The sequence below is a fragment of the Amaranthus tricolor genome, chromosome 1 (assembly GCF_026212465.1).
Source record: "Amaranthus tricolor cultivar Red isolate AtriRed21 chromosome 1, ASM2621246v1, whole genome shotgun sequence".
NCBI lineage: Eukaryota > Viridiplantae > Streptophyta > Magnoliopsida > Caryophyllales > Amaranthaceae > Amaranthus > Amaranthus tricolor.
The window spans coordinates 43,524,379-43,536,580 of NC_080047.1; the positions used below are offsets into that span (position 1 = coordinate 43,524,379).

At 31.8% G+C, this 12,202-nt stretch overlaps 1 protein-coding gene across 4 annotated transcripts; it reads left to right on the forward strand.

Moving 5' to 3' along the window:
- Positions 1–2,739: 2,739 nt before the first annotated feature.
- Positions 2,740–10,486, forward strand: LOC130827735 (stomatal closure-related actin-binding protein 3-like). Of its 4 annotated transcripts, XM_057693594.1 has the most exons (14): positions 2,740–3,224; positions 3,866–3,931; positions 4,566–4,864; positions 4,976–5,104; positions 6,055–6,147; positions 6,425–6,565; positions 7,172–7,240; positions 7,388–7,471; positions 8,021–8,201; positions 8,654–8,770; positions 8,890–8,948; positions 9,188–9,322; positions 9,409–9,555; positions 10,152–10,486. In XM_057693594.1, exons 3-14 carry the CDS (start codon positions 4,580–4,582, stop codon positions 10,176–10,178), a joined length of 1,467 nt encoding a protein of 488 aa, XP_057549577.1. In that variant the 5' UTR covers positions 2,740–3,224; positions 3,866–3,931; positions 4,566–4,579; the 3' UTR covers positions 10,179–10,486. The 4 variants fall into 4 exon arrangements, with proteins under 4 accessions (XP_057549577.1, XP_057549570.1, XP_057549585.1 ...); XM_057693587.1 differs by lacking the exon at positions 3,866–3,931; XM_057693602.1 differs by having other exon boundaries at positions 2,839–4,431.
- Positions 10,487–12,202: the final 1,716 nt, after the last annotated feature.

Genomic DNA, 12,202 nt, shown 5'->3' on the forward strand with positions numbered 1-12,202 from the left:
GAGCAATAATACAGTTTACAAATATATTCTCGTTTTTTATCTTAACTACTCATTTTACATACAATTTTATTATTTTATATTCCAATCTAATTTTCTTTTTAATAATTTTAAAAAAAATAAATATTAAATGAGAAGGAGAGGGAGTATAACAAGTCAAAGATAAGAGAACATCTACTAGTACTAGAAAATAAAAATCAAAATTAAACATCACCATCATACTTTATGCTTACTCATCCAACTAATATATCCAATAAATTCAAGGCTAATTGCATGTCACAAGCATATAATAGAATTCAAAGAACATCTCTAATGATTACAAATTGGACTAATTATAATTTCTCATTATTAATTATGCAAAGTTATACTATTCCAATCGCCATCGATTAGTAAGGGTAAAACAGATTATTGATCAAGGCTCCAAAATTTTTAAGGCCCAAAATATATATTTTCTATGTAAGTTTGATATTAACTTGAATATTATTTAGATATAATTCACATTTTTTACTATGTAATGGAGTTATTAGGGAATTTTTTTTAATAGTTAAAATATCAACAATATAAAAACAAATAGGGATATTATATTATTATTAGGCCTTAATTTTTTAAAGTTCCTTCTTATTTTTTGCATTAAGGCCTAAAAATAAATAAGACGGGCCTAGTAACCCTTTTAAGAAAGCTTCATCATCTTTTATTAACAGGCTCATACATAGATTTCACATATATACAAACAAAAGCTATTTGCTTGTACTATAATTTCAAGTGGGTGTATTCAGAAAATAAAAGAATAATTATTGGGGGTAGCTATTTTTTCTTTTTTTATATTTTACAGCTTATAATAACAATATCAAAATTTTAATTATTGTCGCTAACAAATTAAAGGTAATGAACTTCAATAAACATCCACTTATTTATCCTCATTTCCATTAATTCATTCCTATCAATTATCGGACGTCTTGCAAATCCTAATTTTATCCATAAATGCAGTAATTATTTTTATGCTTCTTTTGATTGATGGAAATAAATGGTGGTTAAGAAAATGAGTTTTAGTGCACATGTTGATGAAATTTTGTATGCCATTTCTTAGGTAATAGATATTCAAGCTCAAGTATATTTTTTCTTTTTAATTTTCTATTAGTACTAACTAATACCACTTTCTAAGTGACGATAGATTAATTAAATTTTGTGAAAAAGTTATAATTAGATTAGGATAAGTATCACTATTATAAACTTTCATTATCATTTTCAACATTTAATATTAACAATCAAACGAATAATTGATGCATCAATTCAATAACCAACTTACATAAATACTCTTATCTCTCTCAATTCATTATGATTTACAATGACAATATAAGAATTTTTACCCTTAAATAATGCAAAATCATTGAGACAGATGAGTAATATTCAATTATATTAAACTCCAATCATAATCATGCCAACTTTATTCACCTATATTGTTGCGGAGTCACATAGTGTGCAATGAAGTCATTTGACACCACTTAAATTTTAAAATTAAGATTTAGTTTATTAAATTTGGTAAATATGTCGAAATTCAATAAAAAATGCAAAATAATTGTTCTAATTAATAAATAATCTAAATCGCTATTGAAGCAATGTATAGTTATCTCTAAAGATCAAGGACAACTTTTTAACTCAGAAACTATCTATATAGGTTAGAGATTAATTAGGACCACAATCATACAATACCAATAGCGCCATACTAGATAGTCCTCCATAAGAATACTTTAGTAGATTGATTGATTGATACACTATTATTACAAAAATTTGTGTCCAAAAATACTAATAAAAATTATTTTGTGTAAAATATATAGTATTAATTCTATGAAATTATATATACATATATATATATATATATATATATATATATATATATATATATATATATATATATATATATATATATATATATATATATATATATAATTACGATAGTCAAACTTTTATATGCCCTATAGATCATAATGTTTCATAAATTTTTATTTCTCATAGACAGCTTTGAATAAATGTATGTCACTTAATAACATTAAAATAAGGGTAATGATATTAAATAAAAATCAATAAATTATTTTTATTATTAATATTTTAAAATTTTCAAGAGAATCTAATTAGAAATTGAAAACAATAAATATTTTATATAATGACTTTAACTTCTCAAGAAAAAATAAATGTTAAAACAATTAAATATAATTAAATATTTATGTTTTCAAAGCAAAAATAATATTAAATTATATAAATTAAATATAAAATTGTTTCTTATATACAACCTTTAGGGCTGTATATATCATTTTCCTTAAAATAATAAAATGTTTTATTTTTATCAAAGTTTCATAAAGAGAATTAAATTTGCCCTTAATAAGATACCAAAGCCTCATAAGAGTATGTTTTCCTAGAGGTCACAAGACAAACCCATCACAATTACACATTTCTAATTTCTATGGTATATTTGTATATTTAGTAAATTGTATTGTAATTAATTATTGACTTTTGACTTTATAATTTTTTAAATAGTTAAAAAGTAGTATTTGATAAATAATTTTAAGTCATTTACTATTTTTTTAATAAATAACTCAACTAATAATTAATTTTTACTAAATGCCTTCATAACAATTGACTTTTTTGGTCAAATTAGGGTCCAAGTCCAAACTTTTAAGCCAACAACTATTACTTTGTCGGTCCCTAAGCAATTGCAACAATTACATATCACATATGATAAATTTAGGATAGCCGGGATATTAGGTGAGATTATACTTATTCAAACTGAGACAAAATTCAATTATATTTCCACCCTGTTAAAGGGACGGAGTAATCTATTTATCAGAACGGCTGACGGCATTCACGCTGCACATAGAACCAGGGTCCCATCATCAGGGCGTAGTGGGCCATGCTTACTCGTCCAGCGCGTGATATACAGCAGCCTTTCAGTCTCTTTACTTATTGTTTATTTTTCATCCCCTGCTTTTCCTTTTCTCTCTTGTTGTAGTCCCTCATCTTCCAACAATGGAATGAAAAAGAAAGATATGTTGTTTTCATAGTTTCATATTCATTTTAGTCGTTACACTAACAAAAACACACTTTTCCTTTTCCCTCTTCTTCACCTTTTCTTTCTAAAAGCACAACAACATCATATTACTTGGTTGTATCATCTTATTTTATTGTCCTACTTAATTTAGATAATTTTTAATTATTCAACTAATTCAATTCAAGTAAGTCCTTTTCTTGATTCCTTTTTTGGGGTTTTGATCATATTTTTTGTGCAAAGTTTGAGTCTTTATTCATGTTTTTGGGTGTTCTATCATATGGGTTTCATTCTAATTGTTTTATTTTTGATGGGTTTTTTTTCAGGGGTGATGAATTTTCTTATTAATTATTATCCCAGTAAATTATGATATTCCTATATTGTTCATTTTTAACTGCAATTAAGTTTTTTTAATTTTTATTTTTCACTATTTTGTCCAAAGTTGTAGTTTTTATTCATGTTTTTGGGAGTTCTATTAAATGGGTTTCATACTTTCATGTTGATTGTTTTTAGTTTTGATGGGTTTTTTCAGGGGTGAATAATTTTATTTAGTATCATTGTAGTTTGGCTTTGTGAAGTTTGAGTCTTTGTTGATCTTTTTTTGGGTGTTCTATTATATGGGTTTTTTCTTAAGTTTTTTTATTTATTTTTTTTTTTTTTTTGGGTGAGGGGCTTGAATAATTTTCTTGTAGAATGATTGTAATTTGGCTGTTTGCTAAATATACTTTACTTCTGCTTAATCTGGCAATTTGTTTTTTTGTGTATGTATTTATCTATGCATTATGCATGCATTTATGGAAATTATTCATCTTTGATCTTCTTTTGCAGTGAGATTAACAACACTAATTTAGCAAAATAATAGAGATTAATTAGTTCCCAAGTTTTCATTTGCAAGTAAGCAGCTTTAGTTTCTTTTATGTTTGTAATAGTTCTAAGTTTCATTAATAAAAATTAAAATGTTTATTAATCTATTCTGAAATGAAAAAAAAAAAATCTTTTTTAGTTTTCGTTTTGCTTTGTGTTTTGTGATAATATCTTGCTTTTCTATTTATATGGATAAGATGAGAAACATATTGGGACACGTTATATCAATTATTCTATTTTCTCTTTTCTTTGATTTGATGCTTGAGGCCTAAAAATTGGTTTTATGGACTGTTAGATTATTTACTAATTACTATACATTGATGTTTGGATGTTGGCCTACAGATTAAGAATTTCACAATACCCTTGTTATATATTTTTTGCAAATATATATTGTTATCAGTTGATGATCATATATCTAATATGATAATCTTGGTTAAAGTGATTTTGGGTGTTTCCAGTTACATGGTTTTGGAAGGTGGTTAGAGGTATTCATTCGGGTCATCGGGTTGATTTCGGTTTATGTGTTTCAGGTCGGTTTGGAATCGGGTTTTGTGTCCATATTAATCTTTTACATAATGGTTTGGGTTCAAGGTCGGGTAAATTTCGGTCATTGGGTCTGTTTTGAACCCCAATATGGTGTTTGATGATCCTTAATTGTGTGCAGAACCCTGATTTACAATGACAAGGGTGAGTCCTGAGCTTGATTATGAGGTGCACAATGATGCAGTTCTATCAGTTTCTGTGGATGTTAGCTTTCCTTCTAATGGATTCCCGAAGTATAAGATTGGACCCAATAATGAGATTGTGGAGGAGCCTAATCGCAATTCGTATTCCCCGCCTCTTAAGGAGGTTGTGGTACAAGAAACTCAGCAGCTAACACAGCAACACAACCGTCTTTCTGTTAGAGATCTTGCAACTAAATTCGATAATAATCTGTCTGCAGCTGCTAAGCTGTCAGACGAGGTTGTATTTTAGCTTCTTTGCTTTTGTTTACCTTTGTTTATTGAAGGGGTGGAAGAGCAACTAATTCGGGAAAATCAAGGCAATGTAAATTTTTTTTGGTTTTGTTTTCAGGCGAAACTCAGGGATAAACCTTCTTTGGAAGGTCATGTTCTTTTGAAGAAACTTAGAGATGCTTTGGAGTTAATGAAAGGTTGCATAACCGGCATAAACAAGGACGAAGTTGAGCAGGCAATATCATTGGTTAGTCGTTTATACTTTAAATAATCAGATTGTATACATCATTATGTTACTACTATGTTACTCGGACTTTTCATTTTGCTTCACATACCCGTATTCGATCTTTGATACTCGGACATTGGTATGGCACTTAGACACTTTATTTTAGGCGTAAAGTTGAATATTTAGACGTATCCGATACTTAGACACGTACTAGTATCCAACATAGTACCCGAGTCCAAGTAACATAGTGTTACTAAAAATGGATGGAAGAGCATAAAGAACAATCATTTATGTTGTAATTTGATATGTTTTCTACCTTATGCTGAACTGCTAGCTACTATTTTTATAATTTTTTCAACTTGGGTAATTAGAGTAATTGTCGCTTTTTAAGGATTTTCCCTTCTGCATTAGGTTGAAAAAGCTCGACTCTTCCGACACTTCTCATTCTGCCTGGTAAAGTTGGAAGGACATAAACTATAGTTAGTTAACTCAATTTGGAGTTGAAAATAATCAAGTCGTAATGACTTGACTCGAAGTAATCTTAAATGTTCTTAACATAGGGTAAATAGGTACTACGGAAGTGGTGCTCTATTGGGAAAATTTTCCTTTCATAATGGGAAGATTTTGTTCATCGGCTTTCTGTCGCAGTGTCGCTGATGCTGTTTTTATTTAACAATATTATGTTGGCGAAGTTTTTTTGGCATGCTTGTATTTGGAAAACAATTCTTTTTCCTTTAATAAAAAGCTTTAGGTTTAGTATGGTACATGATTCTGATAGTCTCATTAAAAACCGAGGAGATTTTTATAAGCTTCTCAACCGATTATATGATTCATTTTGCATTATGTGTGATCTCGTATAAGTACAATGCTGAGCCTCCAACCATGAGCATAAACTTTTGGTTGAGCTAGTTCTTTGAGAACTATATTCCGCATTTTCTATCTCTTCTTCTTATCGACACTCCATTATGCAGGTTGAACTTTTGGCAATTAAGTTGACTCAACAAGAAGGAGAGTTTGTTCAAGAGAAATTCGAAGTGACGAAGCTAGCAAATTTTCTTAAGCAGGTAATGGATCCATTTTATTATTTTTCTATTATCTAGAATCAAGACTTCAAAGAAAATTTGATATCAAACCCATCCGAATGATCTTTTTTACTTGTTTTTTCCCTTTCTGAGACCCGAGCCTTTTGTTTGGACTGACCAATTTGTGAACTCTTTGCTGATATAATTGGTTGTCTATTTCTTATGTGTTAGCTATCCTACTCGTTCAACGAGAGCTTTTGCAGAACATGCTCTGGTCTGGACAACCAGCACTGACATTTTACTTGGTGTCATTTTTCAGGCTTCGGAAGATGCTAAAAGATTGGTAAACCAGGAAAGGTCTTTTGCTTGTGCCGAAATTGAGAGTGCTAGAGCTGTAGTACAAAGGTTTGGGGAGGCTCTTGAAGAAGAAGAAAAACTAGCTCAAAATTCAGGAAAGCAGGTTTGTAAAGGGTTCTCCATCTCATATATGATTACCAAAAGCTTTACTATTACTATTTCTGAATATCAGCATTTAAAAAGGGTGGCATTGATGTTCTATAATTTTGTCAAATCTGAAGTGACAGAATTGTTGAGAACAAACTCAACCAAACGCTTAAGCTGATGGTTGAGTTAGTTCCTTGACATGGTATTAGAAGCTAGTGTGACAAGAGGTCACGAGTTCGAATCTCAACTACTCTTCATTTAAGATGAAATATTTAGCGCCAAATATGAGGAAGGTTTGTGCTACATCCACACTTCAAGCCCAAAGGGCTCTGTGCAAGGGTGTGTGTTAGAGTATATAACATATCATGAAGCCTTAACGATGAGCTTAAGCTTTTGGTTGAGTTGGTTCCATGACAAGAAGTACATCAAACTAAGTTTACGCTTGTTGTGCTGATGGTCAACTTAGGCTCTAAACTCAATTTATTTCTCTTGTAACAAGATAGGTAATGTAAAATGGAGAATATAATGAATAGACAAGAGGATTGAAACCGAATACGGTGAATTATAATTTTTTGGATGAATAATGCTCGTTTTAGTTATTCTTTTCTATTAACTGTGTTAGGATGTCGAGAAATTGGTGGAGGAAGTTCAGGAAGCCAGACGAATCAAAATGATGCACCAGCCATGCAAGGTATGCCAAAATGCAACTATTTCATTATATGGATTAGTTGTCCATTGTCTCATCTTTCTATCAGATGTTAGCGTGGGAGATATTCCCCCTTGCCACTCTGTTCTTTTCAATATTGTATTCTGCCTAATGTGTTCTCTTCTTCCACAGGTGATGGACATGGAACATGAACTTCGAGCTCTTAGACTTCAACTACGAGAGAAATCTATATTTTCAGCAAAGCTTCAAAAAGAGGTTTGTTTTATTCCTTTCGCAAATCTGCTATACTAAAATAAGCTCATCCCATGGTATTGTGATTCCTTTGAAGATGAAGATAATTAGATTGCACCCTCTAATTTCATATTCCGAATTGCCCTTGATTAAAAAGTGATCCTTTTTCAAATGTAGAATTGCATTGCACCCTCTGTTAAATATGACAAGGAAATCTTCTAGAAATTGTATGTTCGAATTCTCGTGGGGCTTCATAAAATGGAAAATGTGAAACAAGGGACTACTTTGTTTCGTATGATTTAAAATATACCATTGGGAATGAGACTTTAAACAGAAAATGACGATTACTAAATATTATATGTGCCTTGAGTCGCGGCGGTTCATGTGTGGGCATAAATGGCTCTAAGTGCCTTGGTATGTTAGGCTATGCAGGAGTGTTTAGAAGGTAGAAGGAAAAGCTTAGTCGGCTTTCCTTCAGGAGCGTAGAAAGTCGAGTTTGGCTTTTGGTATTGGGCAACTATGTTTTTAAGATATTTTATTTTTGTGTGACTTAATATTGTTGTTGCTTCTCAGTTGGCAATGAGTAAGAGAGCAGAGGAGAGCAGATTATGCGTGTACCAGTTGGAAGGTGCTCAAACCTTAGGTTCATGTATAAGGATCCGACCTCGTGCTAATAATGCTCCTGATCTTTTGAAATGCTCAATTCAATGGTACCGTGTATCGTTTGAGGGTGATCATAAAGACATTATATCAGGTGAGTATTTACTATATGCTTATTGTGAACTTCTTACATGTGTCGAAAGCTTTGTACTTCAATTTTTAGAAGTCATTTGTCTAAAAAACATTTCACGTCTCCAATAAAATTCTTTCGGGAACGTCCTCTTTTTTGTTGTTAGAGGTATTGTTGTGTTCTTTTATCTCATTTCAAGCTTTTTAAGCAAAGAAAATTAACTATACTGCCAAAAAATCACCTTGTTTCCTCGTGAATGTTCGGTGGCCCTATTTTTATTCGTTTTTTTAGATAGTTCATAAGAGGAATAATCCCACTTTTAGTTCGGAGTCGGCTTGGCTTGATTTTGATAAGAGGAGTCAAATAACCAACTTACTAATTTCCGATGTTCGTCTTTTGGCAATATGAGTCTTGTCGTCTGAAGCGCTCTATCTTGTAGGTCATTTTGCTGAGTTAACTACTTCTCTCGTTTCTAGGTGCCAATAAACCAATTTATGCACCTGAACCCTTAGACGTGGGCAAAATTTTGCAAGCTGATGTTGTTTCCGATACTCACACAATTTCCGTGACAACAGTTTCTGCCATTGATCCTGGTTTGTATTCCTCCTCCCTTACACGCACACATGCACATTATACCAAATCATAATACACTACTTGCACACACCGGAGTGTTTAATCCCTCACCCATAAGATTCTTCTCGTTTTGTGACAGCTCCTGGATTAACAAGCTACGTGCAATCACTTCAACGAAGATCCAATGCTGATTTTCATGTATGTTATATCTTACGCTATTTACCTCTGTTGGTAGCAGTTAGAGGTGTTTAATCGGGGCATTGGGTTGATTTCGGGTTAACTGTTTCGGGTCGGTACAAAATCGAATCTTGTGTCCGTATTGGTTTTTACGTAACTGTAAATTTATTTTTAAGTCGGATCAAATCAGGTTCAATTACAAGGTCGTGCGAATATCGGGTCATCGGCCCTGTTTTGAACACATGTTTGAACATATGCAGGTGGTGATTTCACAGATGAATGGACAAGATTATCCGTCACATTCTGTTCACGTGTTTCACGTGGGGAAATCAAGACTAAAACTCAGTAGAGGATGGATAAATAAGACCAGAGAGTCTTATTCTAACTCAATGCAGGTACATCACTGACAGTTACTTTCCATTCTTTACCATCACTGGGTAACTACTGCTAATCATTTGGTCGTAATAATTTCTGTGGACAGCTATGCGGTGTAAGAGGAGGTAACGCTGCTTCAAAATCCTTGTTTTGGCAAGCAAGGAAGGGACTTTCCTATGTTTTGACGTTCGAATCAGAAAGAGATAGAAACGCTGCCATTATGATCGCCAGAAAATATGCTCTCGATTGCCATGTAAGTCTTTCCCGTCTATTTAAGCTAATGCAACATTCGATTACTTCAACACCATTAAGTGACTTTCTGTTGGACCCCACCTAGCTGGGGTTTGGAGTGTTCGGATGTACGCCATCTTTTACAACTTCAAATGAATAAGTGCACATGAGTAGAGGTGTTCAACGGGTCGAATCGGGGTGGGTCATGTCAAATTTAAACGGGTTTGTGTGGGTCAAATCCTGCTTAAATCCGACCCACTTTCAGCTGTTTTTTTAAAATTCATATAATAGTTTTTTTATTCTACTTAATGGTCCGTTGGATTGACCCACCTATGTATATAATAATATCATAAAAATATAAAGAAAAAGTGGTAAAATTTTTTAGCAACCAGTTCCTATAATTATCCGGCCCTACCCTTTACTCCAAGGCCCGTTAATGGCCCGGCGCGTCATTGACCCGGCCTGCTAATGACACATTAAAATGTGATCCGACCGTTGACCCGTTGTTCGATCCACCCCGTTAAACACCTCATCACTTTCCGGCTTCCCCATACGAAAAAGACCAAACGAACTGTAACGTTCATTCTTTCCTCTTATGACTGTTTTCCTTTGTAACAGGTTGTACTCGCTGGGCCTGACGAGTGATGACAGAAACTGATAGCAAGCCTAACTGAATCTGAAGCCTTTATTGAATCGAATGCGAGTTTAACCTGATTTTTTTCTCGAGTTTTTTGTTATGGCTTTCCTTCGTGGTGTGATCATTTTTTGTTGTATATTTGTGTCCTTTTAGATGAAGTATAGATGAATGGCTTGTATCGATTGGTACGACTAGTCGGGCTGCAATCTTAACTTGGGCAGTGTTTTTTATTTGCCTGATTTCTGGTTGTAACCTTTCCTATGAGATGAATTAGTCTTTTTATGAATGAATATGAATCAAGAGGCCCTTTTCACAATTTGCTTAATTTGAATACCTATGCAATTTAAAGGTCCAATTACATTGATTTTTTAAAACTAAACTTTATTAACTGTTTTTGATCTTTATTTTTTACACCATTATCTAACACAAATTGTGGTAAAAGACGGTCTCTTTGAGATACCATTCTTAATGTGCTCAACCTATTATCATCTTCTAGTTGAATCTCTTGAGAAGAGACCGTCTCTTTGAGAGCCGTCTCTCAGGACATTGAACTAGATATATTTTTATGGAATTGGATTGGATGTAATTCTAAATACTATTTCTATTGTTTTAGAAAAAGTCTTATATGAACTTGGTTTATAATATTATTATTTTTTTGAACGTTTTATATATTTTAGCGTGCAACAACATTAAAAGATATAAACATACTAAAAAATAGTGTGGACTCAATCTATACAAAATTTTTAAATTGTATAAAAGGTGAATTGTATAGTTGTCTAAATTGAAACTTGAACTTATTTGTGCAAAGATGACATACCTAAGTAAATTTAAATTGGAGAAGAATGAGTGTTCTGCAAATATTTGATATTTAGTACTTGATTGGAATTATTGATTTGATTAACTGGTTTATCAATAGGTTTAACCAAATGATTTTGAATACGTTGTTAATTTAAATCATTTTTAGAGACTAGGAATCCTAATTTATAATACATGATATAAAGCTAATTGAATATCATAAAATCAAGTAAAGTTCAGTGGTCAAAAGTTGTGGATATAAAATATTTCTTTTGTGGATAAAATAATTTTACGAGCTATACAAATTTTTATCATAACATACTTTTTGACCTAAATTATAAAATATGTAAAATATAAACTAGTTTTAATAATTATTTTGCTAACTTATTATTAACTACATATTTTTTTTTGCTTATGTATCAATTATAATTCCTGTTTTGAACTAAAGGATTAATCCTAATTAAACAGAATGATTTGCCTAATTAGTATTAGAAAAGAAAATTCATTTTGATGTTCACTGAAACTTATTTCCTAAACTAGTATTTATTTAGAAAAATAATTAAACCAAGCTATTTGATTGGGCTTTGAAAATTCTAAACTTAAGTTTTCAGATTTAGTTGATGCAAATGTACTTGAAACAAAAAAAAAACACAATTAAAAATAATTATTCATTTCCTTAGTTTTATCATAAGTAAGGTTGAATTTTTTATCAACCATTAAGATATAAGTATTCATATGAAAATCTCTAACTTATTAAAACTGAATGCATTTTAAAAGTTCATAATTTGGTTGAATTATGTCAATTAAGTAACAACACAAACTCCGAACCAATTGAAATCAACATACAAGGTTATTGTTAATTTAAGAACAACTAAAATTGAGATGAAAAACCCGAGAACGTTAAACATACCTCCATTGCATTATAAAATAATTCTCAATTAAATTTCTACTTGTTCCAATTCATCAAAAGGAAACTTGAACTTGAACTTACGCGCAACCCGCTTATATACGATTAGTAACGTCTCCATCAATCTCCCCATTACTCTGAATCAGCGATCCCGAATATTTAAACTTGAACTTCTCCCCCTATGGTCACCTCTAGCTCCCCTGTCGATTCTGTCCCTTTGAAATTGCATCGCAAGTATTATGTCTTCGTACGGCTTATGCGCAACCCTTTACCCTTCAAGGCTTCCTTGCACTCTTCCAATTTACTACTAAGTCCAACCGCCTTTGATCC

Excerpts from the sequence above, each read along its gene's own strand:
- LOC130827735 (XM_057693594.1), top strand. The coding sequence starts at position 4,580 with ATGACAAGGGTGAGTCCTGAGCTTGATTATGAGGTGCACAATGATGCA. Across the intron at positions 6,148-6,424 it reads TAGCAAATTTTCTTAAGCAG|GCTTCGGAAGATGCTAAAAG; the intron begins GTAATGGATCCA and ends GTCATTTTTCAG. Across the intron at positions 9,323-9,408 it reads CTTATTCTAACTCAATGCAG|CTATGCGGTGTAAGAGGAGG; the intron begins GTACATCACTGA and ends TTCTGTGGACAG.